Source organism: Hemitrygon akajei, chromosome 12 (assembly GCF_048418815.1).
Source record: "Hemitrygon akajei chromosome 12, sHemAka1.3, whole genome shotgun sequence".
In the NCBI taxonomy this organism is placed as follows: Eukaryota; Metazoa; Chordata; class Chondrichthyes; order Myliobatiformes; family Dasyatidae; genus Hemitrygon; species Hemitrygon akajei.
Window position 1 is genome coordinate 62,605,095 of NC_133135.1, and position 20,393 is coordinate 62,625,487.

Below are 20,393 nucleotides of genomic sequence, written 5' to 3' on the forward strand. Positions count from 1 at the left end.
GGAACTCTTTTTGTTGGAGAAACTTATTGCCTGCCACCTTAATGGCACTAATATTGTCATTTAGACCATTTTATTGAGGTCTTGCTGCATGCAGGTATTGATTGTTCCATTTATCAAGAAGCTTCAAATGGAACTAAAGATGTGCTGCCATCAACAAACATCCCCACTTATGACTACAGTGGAAGGTCGATGAAGAACCAGAAAATGGTTGGTGCTAAGACAGCCTTGGAGGCTTCAAATCCACTATCATAACCATCTTGTAAATATGCTATGGCTTGCACCACTGCACTGCTTTCCCTGAGGATTATGACTTCACTTTTACCAGGTTGCTTTGCTGTGTTGATGTCACGGGAAGTCATTCTTCCCTCACCTGCAGATTTTAGATCTAACACTCATACTTTCACAACAGCTTTGAGATGTTCTGGAGGCAAGTGGCTCTGGTTAATCGCAAACAGAATACCAATGTGCAGGTAATTACAACTAAATGCTGCTTGTCAGCATTGCTGATGACACTTTACTGATGACTGATTGGGCATTAATTAAGATGGATTATATCTGAACTGCTTTTTGTGAACAGGACATGGCTGAGGAATTTTCTACATTATCAAACGGATGTCAGTGTTGAATTATACTGGAACAGTTTGGCTAGTTGCTCATCTAGTTTAAAATGCTGGTCTTTAGAACTACAACTTTAGTGTAATACCTTGGCTGTATTCTGTACCCTCTAGAGATGGCTGCTCCAGTTAACAATGAACCCAAGATGCTGATGGTGATAAAATCCTGTATGGCAATGTCAATGGTAGATCGTCAGACTCCCTCATTATATCATTATTATGACTCTCTAATTGCATGGCTCTTCTACAAGTGAGACCTAGCTTGCTAGCCATTGCCTACATGATCCTTGTTGCATTCACATACAGATTGCTTAATTAAATAAAGAACTGAAAATGATGACTGAAACTGAGCAGCGCATTATCACTGTTAAATATCCCACTTCTGATACTTTCATGGAGGGAATGTCATTAATAAAAGAGTAGAAGGCTGGGTTTCCTGCAGTGATGTTCCAAATTTCAGGTGACTGATCTCCAGCCACAACCAATTTTCACTGCACATGGCATAGCTCCAGCAAATGAAGTGTTTTCCCTTAGTTACTACTGATGTTAATTTCAACAAAATGTCCTTTTCCAAAAGCCACATGTTAGTAAAATGACCTAAAGCAAAATATACTAAAATAGAAAATCAATTACACATTGGATTAATTTAAAGAGACAAGTTAATAAATGCAATCTGCATTTTCTGCTCACATCTTCTAATACTTTACTTTCATGCACAAAGTTTTCTTACACTGGACAGGTTACCCACAAAAAGCTGTTAAACAAGATGGATTTAAAATCTCAAACTAAATACAGTTTGAGTATCCCTTATCCGAAATCCAAATTTTTTAAGCGATAACACGCCATCACAAATGGAGATTTCCACAAGATGTTGGGAAGGCTCGCAGGCAACGTGCAGGTCTCTGCGCACCACAAATAATTCTGAGAAGTAACTACACATATGTAATGAACAGAAGTTATTGGAAAAAAAAAGAAAACCACTGAGAAAAGCAAAAAAATGAAGATCTCAATTGTGTAATGAAAAAGTGGATTCGTCACCGGAGTGAACATCTGCCACTTAATGACATGCTGATTATGAAGCAAACAAATATCTATCACGATGAACTGAAAATTGAAGGCAATTGTGAATATTCAGCAGGCTCATTGCAGAAAATTAAGAAAAGCACAACATTAAATTTTTAAAGGTTGTGATGATAAACTGTCTGATCACAAAGTAGCAGAAGAATTCATTGTTGACTTTGCCAAGATTGTCGCTAATGAAAATCTAGCACACTAAACAGCTACATCAGTACACACGTGTGGTGAAGAAGTACAAGACAAAGAATGTTTACCCATGCATTTCGGATAAGGGGTACTCAACCTGTACTGAAATTAATCTTTTCTTCTGACAAAAATATAAAGAAACAAACCCAAGACTGAAATACAACTTTATATATACACAGACTTTATTGTGCATAGGGCACTAAATGCTATTTTAAATTATTTACAGCTTACCTCATATGACTGCATTCTAGTCATATTATCTTGGTCTGTTCGGAAAACCCCTGGATGCCGTTTCACCATATGATCATTATTCAGCTGATGTCCCATCATATGTCGCATGTCTGACAGAAGAAACATTTTTAATGACATGAAATCACATGGGCTGTGCTATTTCAGATTATTTACCTACCATCTCAAATTTTCCTTTCAACAATATCAACTTCCCATGCCCTTCTTGATATCCATTAATTTACTATACAGTAATCAAGATGAGAAACATCTTGATGAGGAACTTGAGTTCTTCCTTTCAAAGTTCATATTGTTTCATAATGGTTAATAGAAAATCACTGGATCAACAATTCCCTTTGAAATTTTCCAGAGGGCTCATTTTAAGTATTAGGGATTAAAGCTGTTCACATATAAAATTAGGAAAGCTATGGGGAAAATGAAACATATTTGTACTAAAGTCAGTGTAGCACTGTTTTTTAAAATTCAGTATAAGTAGACAATGTGCTCAAGTGTTATTCTTTAGTTCAACTATTGTAATAAGCCCTATACAAGACAGTATCCTAATAAAGTTACAGTTAGCAGGATAAAACAGAAACTTAAGGAAGTCAATTGGGACATAACAGTGATCAAGAAATAAACAGAATAAGTATTTAAAATGTAATCAAACTTCAGCTCTGCTGCAGAGACAGCAAACACCAATCAGGGCTCTATTTCCACTCTTCATTCTTTCACGACTGTGTGCGTTTCCTCCGGATGCTCTGGTTTTTTCTCATGTTCCAAAGATGTACGGTTAAGGTTAGTGAGTTGTGGTGTGCCTTGTTGGCATTGGAAGCACGGCAACAGTTGCGGGCTGTCCCAGCAATCATCAGGCTGTGTTGGTCATTGACACTAAATGACGCATTTCTTTGTATGCTTCAAAGTATATGTGACAAATAAAATAATCTTTATTCAAACCTGATTAAATAGAGATAAACTAAGCTCTCATTATCTACTGACTTATTATATGCACATTCATATATTAAGTCAACCATGTGCTACTATAAAGGTTGGTAAATATAGGGCACAGCTTGGGATCATTTTCCTATGGTACTCAGTGAATTCTGTTTGCTGTCAGATGGATTGTGCTAAATAGTAAAATATCAATAGCTGGAGCACGGTTGAATTTAGGGTCAGGAATGGTGGCTTCATTTGTGGCTACCAGAGTAAGGTCCCGGTTGATAGCAAACTGAAACATACAATGTGAAACGTGGGATCACGAATAAAGGCCTTGATGGGTTGTGGTTATGAATTAACAACCAAGTAGAAACTGGCCTCCGTAACAACCAGTTTACACATTAATTATGATAAGCTATAGACTTTAATATATTAATCAGAATTGTTCTTGAGGCTCATTGCACAAGGATACCTATATGCATTTAACTTACCATAGTCCCATGCAAAGTCCTGCAATTTTTGCACATCGGAAGGATTCTGGGTAAAAGGCTCCATAGCAAAACTCTTCAGATTCTTTTCCATCTGGACTTGTGATTGTTGAAGTGACTTTTCAAATAGCTTCAGAGGGTCCTGATGCATGTAATAGGGCTGATGTTTCAGAGACATCTGTATAGAATTCTTCTGATGCTGAGAGGAGACTGGATGATGCTGATTCCAAAGCTGGTTGGTCTGATCAGCCTGCAGATACTCATTGAGAGAAAATATAGGACTTTAATTGCAAGGACGCAAAAATTGATCACCCATAACAAGGCCTTTAATCCTTTTATTAGACAAGCATTCTCCAAGTATTGTCTGATAAAAGATCACAACAAAAATCCATTTATCCATCTTATATTGCTGAGCCACAATCTCTCAAATATATTTAATATAAATAAGGTACAAGTAGTAAGCTATTTTCTCAGTTTTTCAAGTCCAAAAAAAACCTCCCAATTGCCAACATCAGAAAGACAAAAACCATTACACTGAGGCCACCTTCTGCAGAATGAGGACACAACTAATCTCAATGCCCATATTGAGATGCCACAAACCATAGGAGTATGGTTAAATAAAAGTGCACAAGGATAGTGAAACAAACATTTATTTTTAATACTTAGATATAAAGGCAGATTTATAAACAACTATTGAGCTTAAAAGCAAATAGTACAAACGTTGTTTATTTCATTATTTATAAATTTCAAATGCATAGATTTCAAACATTCCCAAAGAAGCATTAATATTCATAACCTTGAATCGATGTAACCAAATCTAATCAATGGATAATACCTTTTAAAAATATATAGTAGGACAACAGATTAACAAATAGAAGAACCACATACTACTGCAGATCATTTTCAACACTATCATACAATAGCTTTATGTTGGTATTATCTCAGAGACTGACGATTCTCTGCTCACAAGATAAAGAAATAACTAGTTTTAAAAATTGGATTATTTATAAACCTATAATATTTTTGTACCTACTTGCAGTGCTTTTCATTAATACTTGGATCTACCACACTTGCCTTACCTGCTGAGGTCCGAGATGGTGTTGATTCTTTCCCAATGGCTGCACTGCCTTGGTGGGCGACTGCTGGTTCACAACCTGAACCTGAAGCTGTGACTGGGATGGAGTGACCTGCTGATGTTGCTGAGATTGCTGCTGCTGTTGCTGGGGTCCTTGGTTTATTGGCCCTTGTCCTGAAGGGCGCTGCTGGCTATAGGGGACATGGGATTGCTTTCCGCCTGGTACCTGGTTTCCTGACTGTGGGTGGCCAGTGGCTTGGATGAAAGGTCCTGGTATGGAGACTCCAGGTGGAAATGTATAGCCAGGAGTCATTTGGAAAGTAACTGGTGGCGACACCAGATAAGGAGGTGGAGGAAACCCTGCAATTAAAACAAAGACACTAATACTGATTTTATCAGATATGCCAGTCTATTGGTATTGTAACCAATTCCAAATCCAGCTTTACAGAAATATCTCCTATTAAACCAAAGCAGCTCCATTACTAGAAAATACTGGTAAAACATGAATTGTTTAATAAGAAAGAATTAATCACCATCTATCCAATGAACTGCAGTAAAATTGAGAAAACAGTTATCCAAAATAAAGTTTACACATTCTTCACAAGAACAGATTATGTGAAAGAAAAAACAGAATAGGTAGTAATTGCAGGTTCATTTCATCCAAAATAGCAGGAGGATTTGGGCAAATGAAAAAGGCAAAAAATTGTAAAATTAAGGTGTTAGGTAAAGACTGACAAGGCAGAATAGGGTAATTAGGTTATTGATTCCAAGGGGGAACAACTGAGATCCTCAAGGCCCTCTTTTGTGAACAATAGAATATTCATAGGGCAAGCTCTAATCTTCAGTAAGTTGTAAATCAAGCCAATACTATAGACTGCAAAAGTAATGCAGATGGAAAATAGTTCAAACAAAAAACAATTTCTGTTTTAAAAAAAGTGTTAGGAAAAGAACTCCAAAGAAAAATACATGAGAAGAGGGAATAAAGGTAGAATGATTAGGTAATAGAAGGCCAATGACACAAGAACAACAAACGGAATTGAGGAAAGAAAAAGTTAAAAGAAAGCATCCAGGTTCAAAGCAAACACTAAAATGCCAAGTGAATAACAAAGGAATTTGCATTATGTAGGCACTAAGTTTGTCAAGGAATGGCTTGGTCATAAAAGGGAATAAAGTAAAAGAAATAATGAAGGTGGTCAAATTAAAACCAAAAAGCGCTGCTCAGATGTCCAGTGATTTACCACAAGATTGGCCTTATGTACACCTCTTCATATGCATGGTCATTTCTTCTTAGAAAATTGCTCTTTGTAAAGAGGATTTAAAAGAATGCAAACATTGGTAAAAAAAAATTACCACTTGATGCACATCAGACCATAAGATATAGGAACAGAATTACGCCATTTAGCCCATCAAGTCAACTCTGCCATTTCATCATCATTTTTTCTCTCAGCCCCAATCTCCTGCCTCTCTCCCCCGCCCCCCGCATATCCCTTCACGCCCTGACCAATAAGGAATCTAACAACCTTTGCCTTAAATATACATGGTCTCCACAGCTGTCTGTGGCAACAAGTTCTACAGATTCACCACTCTCTGGCTAAAGAAACTCCTCCTCACCTCCATTCTAACAAGACACCCCTCTATTCTGAGGCTCTGTCCTCTAATTTTAGACTTTACCACCATCAAATACCAAACTGGGTATCAGATGAACAGCTAAAAGAATAGGATGGAGAAAAGGTCCCCTTGTGTTACCTTAGAAGTCATATAGAGTACTGGGTAACTTTAACGATGGCAAAGGAAGGATTAATGTTGGTGTAGTACTTTACGTTCTCCAACACGGAACTAACTTAACCTACCCTTTAAAAAAAGGGTCACAATGTGGGCAATTATCATAAGGTACTTAGATATCCTTAAGTAGCCCACTAACACACGATATTGTTACGACTGGTACTGGGAAAGGGACAGATTTATCAAGTTGCCACAGGGAGGGGGTGAGGGAGACCACTGGGCTTACCCAGAAGTAATGACAAGAAACTTAAAAATTGTGGTTTCAGTACTTATGAAAAGTTTTGACAGTGAATCATCAGTCTTTCTTGTGATATGCAGTGGTGGGACAGACATATTATATAGTCACAGCAGCCCCAGGTTATACCCAGGGTTGGAAACAGTGCCCTATGGAAATTCACAAAGTCGCCACTGGAAACCTGACTTCAAACCTGGCTACTGGAGAGTGAACTTTGCCTCAGCCAGCAGTAGATGTAGTAACAAAGGAGAACCTCACAATACAACACATTGATATGGATCAATACTTGTCGGACTATGTTGTTACCGAGTTACCACTGATTCCTAATTTGACAGCAGATTGGACACAAGTTGTGGAGGATGCAAGAGAGATAATCCATCAATGGTCTAAACAAACTAAAGTAATTAAAACACCCGATGATAAAGCAAATGAAGTATTGGGCAGCTTCGATTTTTGGAGCAAATTTTAGAATTAGGGATCAAATGTTTAAATACATCCATGATGAGAATAGTATTGCATGCTGCTCTAATACTAATTTTATGTATGTTGATAATTATAATGCTTAATGTTTATCAACTTAGAAGGTGGAAGGAAAAAAATTATGTGAAAATTAGATGATGACCCTCTTAGAAAACAGAAGATTACTGTCCATAGAGAAAGTGTGTGAATTCAGTAAGTAAATGTTACTTTTACCTTTAATTTTACTAGTAATCATTTATTTACTAAATTCACACTTTCTATACTGACAGTCATCTTTTCTGTTTTATTTCAGGGTCATCCTCTAATTCTCACACAATTTCAGCTTACACTTTCTAAGTTAATGGGGCTGGGCTATGATGGCACTAGACAGTAGCTTCTTTGAGCTCATCTGTGGAAACAGTTTAGTATCTCTCATTTTCCAGTTCAAAGTGGATGGGGTTCTGTTTAAGACCCTGATCTACAGCTGCACTCAAACTTCGATTCTTTATGATGTTGTTTCCTGTTCTCGGGGTTTGCTGACTGGCCGCTTTTTGATATCCCAAGTTTGCGGTCTAGATGACAAGAGCACATTTGGGGTTCCGAGGCTTTGCAGACCTGGAGACAACCTGATTCTATGCTGGAGACGCTGACTGAAGTGTCGCGAGAAAACGGAATATCAGGAACAATGTATCATCTGTCAGAGGGCTCTGTACTATGGTCACACTCTCTCTGTCATTGGTGGGGGAAAGTTGGTTGTCGATTCTCAAGTCAGGAGAACTTTGGGGGGGGGGGAGAAAAGTGACTTGGCAGACTTTAACACCACAAATCAGCAAGTGTTTTTTTGTCTTGTTAGTGTCCCCTCTTGCTGTGTGACACCTCACTGCCCCTTTATTAGGGAAAGAGAGACAGAGAGAAAGAGAGCCTGTAGCATGTTGGATACACGATTAGTTTTTGTTGTACTGTAGATCATGGTCTTTCTAAGGAGGCTTTGCTGTGCTTGCTTGGGGGGTGGAGGGGGTTGAACCTTTTTTTGCTCAAGTAAGTAGGAGAGGGGGAGGGTCAATTACTGCCGCTTTTGCGTGGGATGTGGGGGAACGGGGGGCTTTGGGGTTCTAATGTTTCTACTGTCGCTCATTCTTTGGGGTATCCTGTTTTCATGGATGTCTGCAAAGAACAAGAATTTCACGCTGTATATTGTATACATACTCCAATATTAAATGGAACTATTGAACTATATAACGTGAGTGCAACACACCTACTGGGGATCCATAGCTGTCCCATGGATAGTCAACAGAATGAGAAGTGAATAATGATCCTAAGATAAATACCTTTGGATCAAGTGGAGGAAGATGTTGGCCAGAAAAAACTCCAATCTACTAATCAGTGAACAGGAATGAGGCAAGTGTAGTGGAAACAGACAAAACAAAAGTCTTTGTTCTTGCCATGTGGTTGCAGGAATGGAGGCTGTCTTTTTGTGAACTAATTTTTGCACTGGGATAACTTAAACAGAGCAGTTGAACATGGACACAAGGAGTTTCTGTTAATGATCTGCTAAACCCGAGACCATTCTCAGATAAGAAACAGTTTATTTCATAAAATGACAATTTTGCAGAAGAAACGGCCTAAGATCTGGTCACCTAGGTGCAGCGTTTGGCTGACTTGGTCAGAGTTGGACAGAGCAAAAGACATTACTTGGGTCACAAGGCTGAAGGGAGAGGCATAAAGCAAGGGAGAGCCATACTGTTTGTAGCCTTGGGCCACATCCAAAGAGAAACTGACACAGGTCGGTTAGATTACCTTGAGTCAACAAAATTGAAACATCATAGTTTGATCTGATATGGAAACGAATAAAACTGGAGGATTTTGGGAGGACAGGCAGCAACGCCTCTGGAGACCAGCCATTTGGGATATGGAAGACCCTATGTCAGCCACATGGAGAATAAATCAGGACCACGAGGAATGCCTGGCCAGCACAGACTCCTTTTCTCAGGTATTACCTTTTATATTCTTTGACTGCTCATGGAGAATCAGGGAAACCTAGTTGATGTGTGCACATTTAGTTCATTTGTAAATTCATGTGCCTATTAGTTCAGACAATAAAGATATCTGTAGTAAATACAGATCTTCTCTGTGCCAAACTGATAATTATTGTTGAGGGTTAATCCTTGTAACAATCCCCTCACCCAAATCACTGGCATAGTTTGAAAAAAAGCTCAGGCCTGCAACAGTCCAATGGTCACAGCCTTCTAACCTGAAAATAATCTATTTACAGGCAGTCCCCGGGTTACATACAAGGTCCGTTCCTGAGTCCGTCTTTAAGTCGGATTTGTACGTAGGTCGGAACAAGTATATCCGGTATTATTTAGCATCAGTCAGTCAAACGTTTGTCTTAGTATATAGTATATATTTTACCTTTCTATGCATATAAAACACTTAAGAAACGTAGTTATTCCAATAATTAAACCACTGCATTGCTTAGTAACAATTGTAGCTTTCATCGGGGCAGGGCATTTCACATGCTCCATTATTCTCACTTTATCCGTTATCCTTTAAAATTGTTCCGATCGTTGACTGACTGTAGCCTAATGCTTTTCCAATGACCGATGGCGTTTCACCTCTTTCCAAACACTTTATTATTTCCACTTTATTTTGAATCGCGATTGCTTCCCGTCAATGGAGCAGAAACACTGCGGGCGGCAGGTCCTGACCTGTGCCAGCTCCCGAGGTCCGCTGGGTCCAGGACCACAGCACTGATTCCTTGGGTGCTAAACTGCACCACACTGAGACAGGTTAAATGGGACAAGTGGGGGCTGTGCTGGGTTTGGGTAATTGATCCTCCACAATATTCCACATGGGAATTTAAACTGGAGGTGGCAGTGTTTTTTTTTTACGAGGTCGAGTTGCAAGCTCGACATCAACCTGGCACAGATGGTACGGGAGTCACTGGATCGATAATCAACCTGGCACAGGACCGGTCTGTCACTAAATTGAACTCGGGAACCTCCGTTCTCTAGCCCGGTGCTGATCTGACTGTGTCACCAGCCGACCGGAATGGGGGGTGGGGGGTGGTCAGGGTGAATCTTACTAAGAAAAATTTAAGCCAAATACAAAATTATATACAGTTACAACGGCAACGACTTAAAATGGCAGACGGTGTTCTCCTTCCTCGGTTCGTAAGTACGAGTTGTCCGTAAGTCGGACGTTCGTAACTCGGGGACTGCCTGTATTCCTATTTTCTGCTCATGAACCAATCCTCAAGTGATTGTGCATGATTTTCTTAGTTAAGATCCCTCCTCCTTAATAACATTCTCTGAAAGTCAGGCTGATTCCACCTCCTTTTCCAATCTGCCAATCTCTTAGAAGTATCCTGGAACATTTAATCCCCAATTTTGTCATTGGCAACCTTATCTATATAATGGCTATAAGATTACACCCATTAATTTCTATATGTGCATTCTGTTCAACAACCTTGATATAATTTACTCTAAAGCAAAATACTGTATAAAATATTTATAAAATACTGAAAGCAAATGAATCTATTATTCCCAAAGGAAGCCACATGAATTTACAGAATATACAATTTAAGTATGGGGTGAGGAGCTGCTTATACATAATTTGGTTTCACTTAACCCTGGACAAACTCTAACAGCCAGACTGAATTTGATATGTGAACTTAACTACGTATGTAAATAAATTCAACTCAGCAAAATCAGCTTCAGGCAGAGTATTGCACAGAACTTAGTAAGTTGAAACATATGGACATCTCTGATTAACACCTAATTGAAATCCACCATTAAATCTGCATACAAACATCAAAGCTCCTTTTGTATCATTTTAAAACATAATCAATAGGGTAAGTTCTCAAATTAACATGCTGAGTGGTGGTTCAGTTTATAATACATCCAACTGCTCACTTACCTGGCCGGCTAGGAAGAGGAGGAAATGCTCCTGGATGGTGAATGGGGATGAACTGTGAATTGCTGGTTTGGTTTGGTGACTGCGTCACTGGTGTCTTCCTTGCCTCTGATACGGGTGTCTTTCGTAATTCAGACTGAGCTTTTACCTGATAAACAAATTTTATATCAGATACTACAAACTTCAATTTTTTCCTTGACCTGTTAAGTTTGAGATAGATTAAGCTAACAGCATAGCCAAAATTCAGATCTCTTGCTAGATAATTCCAAACCAAATGTCCATCAAGGCTCTTTTTAATTGAAAAACAAAGTACGTCCACGAGTTTCAGAAATTATCTTTCATTGTGTCCCAGACAAATCTAATCATGAACTGATTTGAAGTGTAAATGTGTTGGTCGATAAGAATAAGTAGACTCAATTATTCTGTCTGACATCTTATTTTGCTGGCATTCTGGCTACTAGAATTGACAGCTTCAGATACACTTTTAAATTCAAATTCTCTTGTAGATAGTGCAGTAAAAGCTTCTTCAGCCAAAGGTGGCTACAATGTAGTATCCACACATGGAGGTGGTGGTGCTTGACCACGCAGATTGTCTAAAGCTCAATCACTCTTACATTTTATATGGCATGGACTTGAGTTGATAATTAGTGAGGACGTTAAATGTTTTCAAGGACACTCTGGGCCATCTTTAAGCATTTTCGATCCTCCTAGAAATCTCATGTCCTGACAGAGGAATCTTATTGGGAAGGCATGATAGTGTACCAGTTAGCAACGCTTTACAGCACAGGTGCTCCGGGTTCAATTCCACCATTTTCTTTAAAGAGTTTGCGTGTTCTTCTTGTGACTGCTTCGGTTTCCTCCCACATTCCGAAGATGTATGGGCTTGGTTTACTTAGCCGAGGTCATACTATGTTGGTATGAAAAGCATGGTGACACTTGCAGACTGCCTCCGGCAGATCCCCCCACCGTTAGTCGATGATGCAAATGACCTACACCAGTGTATGTTTTGATGTACATGTGACGAATAAAGTTAATCTAAAGTTTAGAATCTCATGTCAGGCATATGAACAATGCAGCTCACCTAACTAGAACCACAATCATGGGGTTGCTGATTCAGCTATTTGATCAATGGACTTGGAGAACTGCACAGATGGTATTGGTTACACTCCCTCATAGTGTCTTGTGATGCCTGCTGTATTGTACCCATCTTTTCAAAGCTTACTGGAGGGCAGGGATCATTTCTGCTCAGTATATTAAATGTTTTCTGTTGAGCTTTGAGGTCCTGATGTCTAAAAATTCTTTTCCTCAGTCAGCCAAAGGCAAGGTAAATTCTATCAATGGTTTCCCATGTCTAACTGTTGAACATGATTGTCAGAGGCATAGCACGTAGTGGAAACTGATTGTGAGAGGAGCTTTGCCCCTTAATGTATAATGTAAGCTCCATCCTCTCATACAATTAAGTCCAGGAGTCAATGCCATCTTGGAGCTTGGCTTTTTAATATGGGCTTGGCACATGCTGCCTGCTTACTGTAAATCAGTACCAAGATTAGGGTGCTCTCGTTTCAGGAATGGAGGCAATGAAGGTTGAACAGTTTCCTGCTCATCCAGTAGGTTCACTCTTCTGCAGCAAGAAGCCTGTTGAAGACAAACTGCAATATTGGAACGATATTGGTTGTTGCAGCGATGACATATACATTAGGTGAAATATTTAAATCAAGACCCACCCACCTGTTCAGGCCAAAGTTGATTTACTAAAATAAGTTCCTGATTTTATTGTTAATCAAACAATAGTTCACTTCATGATCTGAACAACAGACATTTCTAGAATTTTAGTTTATGTGATGGGGTGAGACATATTCAGTAGCCAGATATCAAAAGAAAACACTTTACATTACTATTAGAGATTACTAGTGCATTCCAAGTAAACACTGAATTTGGTAGTTAATGATGATGAGCAGGTAGCTACACTGCAAGTACACTTCCTTCTACAGAAAGATGATTTAATAGTTTTCCATGTTTTCTCACTATTTAAAGCTTATGCTGAAATGGTTTCTTCACAACTGTGTGAAGCTGAATCTTATTTACACTGCAGTCTGTATAATGGATTTTTAAACAAATTAAATGTTTAATCAATTATCTATATGCTTATTGGCCCTTGATTGCTCGAAGGAATATTTTGCGTCAAAAGAGGACAATTATTTTGGGGGGGTAGCATTCCTCACCTTATTACAAAAATCCACTATGTGGATGCACATGCTGAAAATAAAAAACTATTAAAGGCAGGGGAAAAGATGAGAGGTGTAAAAATGAGGCTGAGTTTGAGACAAAGACTGTCTGGGGGCGTCAAGTCAACCATGCAAAAACATGAAGAGGTAAGAGAATTGGTACAACAGGGGCTTATTGATAGAAGAATTTGTAAGTTTAGACATTGAAGAATCGGGAGTCAATATAGATGACTCAGCACTGAAATGCCCGATTAACATAAAAGAATATGGGTAACGGTGGTTAAGATAACCCAGTCAATAGGTAGATTTCTAACTCTGTGGTTGAGGTTTTATTTAAAGTTCAAAGACTGTACACCTTTACCAGTAAATGAGTATCTTCCTAGTGTTTAATTAACTTGCCTCAGACTTCAGTTCAGCATGAACAGAATACCAAAATTTAAATAATCTGGTTAACCTGAGCCATGAACAATTGACAGAAATTCTGGCTTATGCTATACTGGATGGTCAACAAACAATGAGACAATAAAATACAGTACAGAGGACGAGAGAGAGAGGGATACCAGTGTTCATTTACATGTTGACACCACATCAACAGCAGACATACAGAGAGCAATGACTAAAGATGAACCAATGGTGGTCATGAATGTAATGATTCAGATTGTTGGAGATAATCTGGTTAAATAAGGGCACCCCCACCAAGCTGGGCAATGAAAGAAAGGCACTGAGTAAGAAGCTACAGTGAACATCACAGAACTACAAGAAACATTCAGAAGAAATGGTGCATTAGTCTTTTAAATGGTGCATGACTTCTTGGTGTTATTACTACAGAGGAAGTTCAAGAGACACCTTAAAGATGAGACCAACTTTTGAGAAATGCCAAGACATTCAAGTTGTAGAGAGATCTTGCCAAGTATCAGAAAGAAAGTAAACTTGCAATTATTGGATAGAAGAGGCAAGCAAAACTGGTACAGGAGCATGAAGACACAAACTCAATGTTTTAGAAACAGCTTCCTCCCCTCTACCATCAGATTTTTGAATGGATAATGAATCAACCCATGTACACTACCTCATCTCTTTTTGCACTACTTATTTACGATACACTATATTTCTTATTGTAATCTAGTTTTTTATGTATGAACTGTACTGCTACTGCAAAACAACAAATTTCATGACATATGCCAGTGATACTACATCTGATTCTGACTGGTTCTAAATTTGGTTGGTAAAAACAGCCTGGTCAACTAAATATTTTCAAAATGATTGTAGTATAAAAGTAGACATTACCAAATTTGAAATTAATGAAACAATTTCTGCAAAAGTTTCACAGATTCTGGAGATAGAGTGGGGTATGCTTAAGATAAAGGAGGCAGTGTTGTGTCTCTACAAGAAATTCAAGGTGGATAGGACATATCATGGGTTGTTAAGAGAAAAAAGACAAGAAATTTCTGGGATCTTGACCAAGGTCTTTATGTCCTCTCTAGCCACAGGCAAGGTTGCAGAGGACTGGCGAGTAGCTAATGTTGTTCTATTATTCAAGAATGGAAATAGGGATAATCCTGGTAACTTTAGACTGGTGAGTCACGTCAGTCATCCACTGGAAAGTATTCTGAAGCGTAAGATTTTTTGAGAATTTGATAAACCACACCACGGCTTATGCAGGCAATCGTGCCTCACTAACTTGATTGAATTTTTCCAGAGGTGGCACTGAAGGCAATTGATGAGAGCGGAGCTGTAAATGTTGTCTATTCAGATATTACCAAAGTGTTTGACAAGAACTTTCATGGTACATCTTTAACAGTCAAGGAATTGAGTCAGGAAGTTACGTTAGAGCTTCATAAAACTCTGGTTAGGTCTCATCTGGAATATGCATTCAATTCTGATTGTTCCATTATAGGAAGGATATCGAGTCCTTGGGAAGGTTTACCAGGATGCTGGCTAGATTAGAGGACATGTGCTAGGAGGACAGGTTGGATGAACTTGGGTTGTTTTGTCTGGAGCAGCGGAATCTGGTAAGATCTGAGAGAGGTCAAAAAGATTATAAGAGGCATTGATAGGGTAGAGAGCTGCTATATTTTTTCCAGGGTTGAAAAATTTAATAGTAGAAGGCATGCATTTAATGTGAGAGGGAGTGTTTAGAGGATATATGTAGGGTAAGTACTTTTAAAAAAAAAAGAACATGGTGGGTGCCTGAAATGAGTTGCCAGGAGTGGTGGTGGAGGCAAATACAGCATTGTCATTGCATTCAAGAACCTTTTAGATAAGCACATGAATGTGCAAAGAATGAAGAGATACGGACCTTGTGTAGGCAGCAAGGTTTAGTTTAATTAGGCATGTAACTACCAGTTTAATTAGTTTGGTACATCTTTGTGGACCAAAGGGCCTGTTCCTGTATTGCACTGTACTCTGTTCTATGTTATGTTGGTACCAATGACATAGGTAGAAAAAGGGAGGAGGTCCTTAAGAGAGAATTCAGGGAGCTGGGGAGGAAGCTGAAAAGCAGGATCTCCAGAGTAGTAATCTCAGGATTGCTGCCTCTGCCACGTGTTGACGAGCGCAAGAATAGCATGATCAGGCATATTAATGTGTGGCTGAGAGACTGGTGTAGGGGGCAGGGCTTCAGGTTCCTGGATCATTGGGGCCTCTTCTGGGGGAGATACAACCTGTACAAAAAGGACGGGTTACACCTGAACCCAAAGAGGTCCAATATCCAAGCAGGCAGGTTTAACAGCTGTTCGGGAGTGGGACGGGAACAGGAGTGATAAGGCTAAGGAAGGGGAAAACAGAAATAAATCAAAGATAGTGTGCACCAGAGATGACAGAAAGGGCAGGCAGGTGATGAGGCATAATCACAGCCAGTGGGATGAGTTACAGGGCAATAGAGGTGTGGTGCAATTAAAACAGAAAGCAACAAATACTGGACTGAAAATGTTATATTTGAATGCATGCATCATAAGAAATAAAATGGGCTATCTTGAAATTGGAAAGTATGACGTTGTGGCCATCTCTGAAATTTGGCTGAAGGATGACTGCCATTGGGAGCTGAACTTCCAAGGATATACAGTGCATCAGAAAGATAGGTGAGTAGGCAGAGGGGGTGGTGTGGCCCTGTATATAAGAAATAATAGTAAATCATTAGAAATGGATGACATAGGATTGGAAGGTGTAGAGTCTCTATGGGTTAAGTTAAGAATGGCAAGGGTAAAAGGATCCTAATGGCAGTTGTATCCAGGCCTCCAAACAGCTGCCGGGACGTGGATTACAAATTACAGCAAGAGATAGAAAAGGCCGTGTCAAAAGGGCAATGTCATGATAATCATTGGGGATTTTAATATGAAAGTGGATTGGCAAAACCAGTCCAGGACTGGAGCTCAATAGAGAGAATTCATTGGAGGTCTAAGGGATGGCTTTTTAGATCAGCTTGTTGTTGAGACCACTAGGGGATCAGCTGTGCTGGATTGGGTGTTGTGCAATGATCCGGAGGTGATAAGAGAGCTTAAAGTTAAGGCTTTAAAGCTTAAAGAGAACAGTGATTACTATATGATCAAGTTCAATTTGAAATTTGAGAAGGAGAAACTAATTTCCAATGTGTCGGTATTTCAGTGGAATAAAGGAAATTACAATGGCATGAGAGGGGAACTGGCCAAGGTTGACTGGAAAGGGACATTAACAGGAAGGACATCAGAACAGATGGAGTTTCTGCGAAAAATGAGGAAAATGCAAGACGGATATATTCCAAATAAGAAGAAATTTTTGAATGGAAGAGGGACACTACCTTGGCTGACAAGTGAAGTCAGTGCCAAAGTAAAAGCAAAAGAGAAGGCATACAAGGAAGCCAAAGCTAGTGGGAAGATAGAAGACTGGGAAGCTTTTACAAGCTTGCAGAAGGAAACTAAGATCATTAGGAAGGAAAAGATAAATTATGAAAGGAAGCTGGTGATTAATATCAAAGAAGATACTAAAAGCTTTTTTAAGTATATGGGTAACTATAAGACCAATAGAAAATGACTCTGGAGATAGAGACGCAAAGATGTCAGTGGAGCTGAATGCATATTTTGCATCAGTCTTCACAATGGAAGATATCTGCAGTATACCAGACATTCAAGAGTGTCAGGAAAGTGAAGTATATGCAGTGAAAATAACGACTGAGAAGGTGCTCAGGAAGTTTAATGGTCTGAGGGTGGATAAATCTCCTGGACCTGATGGAATGCACCTTCGAGTTCTGAAGGAAGTAGCTATAGAGATCGTGAAGGCATTAACAATGATCTTTCAAGAATTGGTAGATTTTGGCATTGTACTAGATGACTGGATAATTGCAAATGTTACTCCGCTATTTAAGAAGGGTGGGAGGCAGCAGAAAGGAAACTATCGACCTGTTAGCTTGACATCAGTGGTTGGGAAGTTGTTGGAATTGATTGTTAGGGATGAGATTACGGAGTACCTGGATGCACATGACAAGATAGGCTAGCTAATGCCAGCACAGTTTCCTGAAAGGAAAAATCCTGCCTGACTAACCTACTGCAACTTTTGAGGAAACTGCAAGCAAGGTAGACAAAGAAGATGCAGTAGATATGGTGTACTTGGATTTTCAGAAGGCCTCTGACAAGGTGCCACACATGAGGCTGCTTAGCAAGATAAGAGCCTATGGAATTATAGGGGAGTTACCAGCAAGGGGGAGCATTGGCTAATTGGCAGAAAATAGAGTGTGGGAATAAAAGGATCCTATTCTGGTTGGCTGCCGGTTACCAGTGGAGTTCCACAGGGGTCAGTGTTGGGACCACTGCTTTTTACAATGGATGTCAATGATTTGGATGATGGAATTAATGGATTTGTGGCTAAATTTGCCGATGATATAAACATAGGTGGAGGAAGGGGTAGTGTTGAAGAAACAGAGAGCCTGCAGAGACTTAGATATTTAGGGGAATGGGCAAAGAAGTGGCAAATGAATGACAATGTTGAAAAGTGTATGGTCATGCAGTTTGGTAGAAGAAATAAATGGGCAGACTATTATTTTTGATTGGGAGAGAGTTCAAATTGCAGAGATGCAAAGGGACTTGTGAGTCTTTGTGCAGGCTACCCTAAAGGTAACCTCCAGATTGAGATGGTGCTGAATGCAATGTTGGCATTCATTTCCAGAAGAGAAGAATACAAGAGCAGGGATGTGATGTTGAGGCTCTATAAGGCACACGTGAGACCACACTTGCAGTATTGTGTGCAGTTTTGGGCTTCTTATTTTAGAAAGGATGTACTGACATTGGAGAGGGCTCAGAGAAGATTCACGAGAATGAGAGGGGATCTCATAGAAACATTCTGAATGTTAAAAGGCCTGAACAGATTAGATATGGCAGTTATTTCCCATACTGGGGAGTCTAGGACAAGAGGGCATGACTTCAGGATTGAAGGACATCCATTTAGAACAGAGATGCGGAGAAATTATTTTAGTCACCGAAGGTGGTAAATCTGTGGAATTTGTTGCCACGAGCTAGAGACCAACTCACTGGGTGCTTTTAAGGCAGAGATAAGAGAGGTTCATGATTAGCCAGGGCAGCAAAGGGTATAGGGAGAAGGCAGGGGAATGGGGATGACTGGAAGAATTGGATCAGCCCATGATCGAATGGCAAAGTGGACTCAATGGGCCGAATGGCCCACTTTTGCTCCTATATCTTATGGTTATCCTACATTAAGAGGGCTCTGAAATGGACATTAACTATTGACATGCAGTTTGGCATTTTTTTAAAAATACAATGATTTGTCATTAATCATATTCCTTTATCTCAGTGTACATGGAAATGTAGAAAATAGGAGCAGCAGGACATTCAATTCTCCAAGACAGTTTCCCATTCAAAAAGATCACAGCTGATCTTACGTTTCAATACATACACCAACTGTATTTTCATTATCACTTGATACTTTGTGTTTAGAAAAGTATTGGTCTCTTTGTAAACGTATTTGGTTTTCACCACATTATGCATTGAGAAAATTCCACATGTTCATAATCCTACGAGTGAAAATATTTCTTCTCATCTCAGTCCTGTTTTGTACCATATCTTGAGACTGTAATCCCTTGACCTCAACACCATCCAATCAGGAGATATATCCTTGCCATATCCAGTCTGTCTAATCCTGAAAGAATTTTTAGCTGTTTCAATGTGATCTCTTATTCTGCAGATCTTAGTGAACATAGGCTTAGCCAATTCAATCTTTCCCCAAATCACCTACCTGCCATTCTAGGAATCAGTCTGGCAAACCTTGATTATACTTGTTCAGAGGCAGATATATAGATTCTTAAGTAAGGAGATCCTATCTGCATACAATACTCCAGGTATAGTCTCACCAAGGACATGGACAATCTTCGCAAAATTCCTTGCTCCTATATTTGAAAATTGAAAACCCTTGCAATAAAGATCAACATCCTATTTACCTTAATTGCTTGCTGTATGTTTGCTTTCACTAACCAGGATTACCAAATCCGTTAATACATCAATTTTTTTCTATTAGCATTTAAGTAATACTCTAACTTAACTTCATTTATCTCTGTTATGCTGCACCTGCCTTATATTTTTCCATTCATATTGTCTAAATCACTTTAAAAGCTCTTTGCATCACCTCACTACCCCATTAAGTTAAACATTATCAGCAAGCTTACAGGTCTCATTTGACTCCCTCCTCCCTGGTGTATACTGTTAATATCTGGGCACTCTTTTCCCTACCTCATCTGACAATTGGTTTCCTTACATTCCTCTTAAGTTAAGCATGTCCTCTTAAATGAAGATCACAAAGTATTTGTTAAACTGCTCTAGTATTTTTGTTCCTCTTTGTAAGTTCCCGTTTTTCTGACTGCAAGACATTTGCTTTCACTAATTTTTAGAAAACATACTTGCAGATAGTTCTGCAGTCTATCTTCCTTGCAAGTTTACTTGTACTTCTTACTTCCACTTTCCATCAAACTCTTACTCCTTTTTGTAAACTAAATTCTAAACTTCCACCAGTGTTCAGGCCTGCTACATTTTCTGAAAACATCAAGTGCCTCCGTTCTGAATATAAGACTATACATATTTTCATTTGTAAGCCATTAACTCTGTCAAACTTTGCTTTGTACTTTGTTCCAGAAAGCAATGTTCACATTCACTTCTGCAGTTCCTGCATTTTATCCTTAAACGTTAAGCATTGTCAGGCCTT

The 20,393-nt window shown here is 39.2% G+C and overlaps 1 protein-coding gene across 4 annotated transcripts in view; it reads right to left on the reverse strand.

Moving 5' to 3' along the window:
• The window catches only part of smg7 (SMG7 nonsense mediated mRNA decay factor), a 120,370-nt gene that overhangs the window by 30,599 nt on the left and 69,378 nt on the right, over positions 1 to 20,393 (reverse strand). For 3 of the 4 annotated variants that reach the window (XM_073063277.1, XM_073063275.1, XM_073063278.1), the window contains exons 15-18: positions 10,996 to 11,140; positions 4,606 to 4,961; positions 3,530 to 3,785; positions 2,109 to 2,218 (exon numbers count right to left, since the gene is read on the reverse strand). In XM_073063277.1, the coding sequence (XP_072919378.1) occupies positions 2,109 to 2,218; positions 3,530 to 3,785; positions 4,606 to 4,961; positions 10,996 to 11,140 (867 nt within the window). The remainder of the gene's footprint in view (positions 1 to 2,108; positions 2,219 to 3,529; positions 3,786 to 4,605; positions 4,962 to 10,995; positions 11,141 to 20,393) is intronic. The other variant, XM_073063276.1, reaches the window with a different exon arrangement.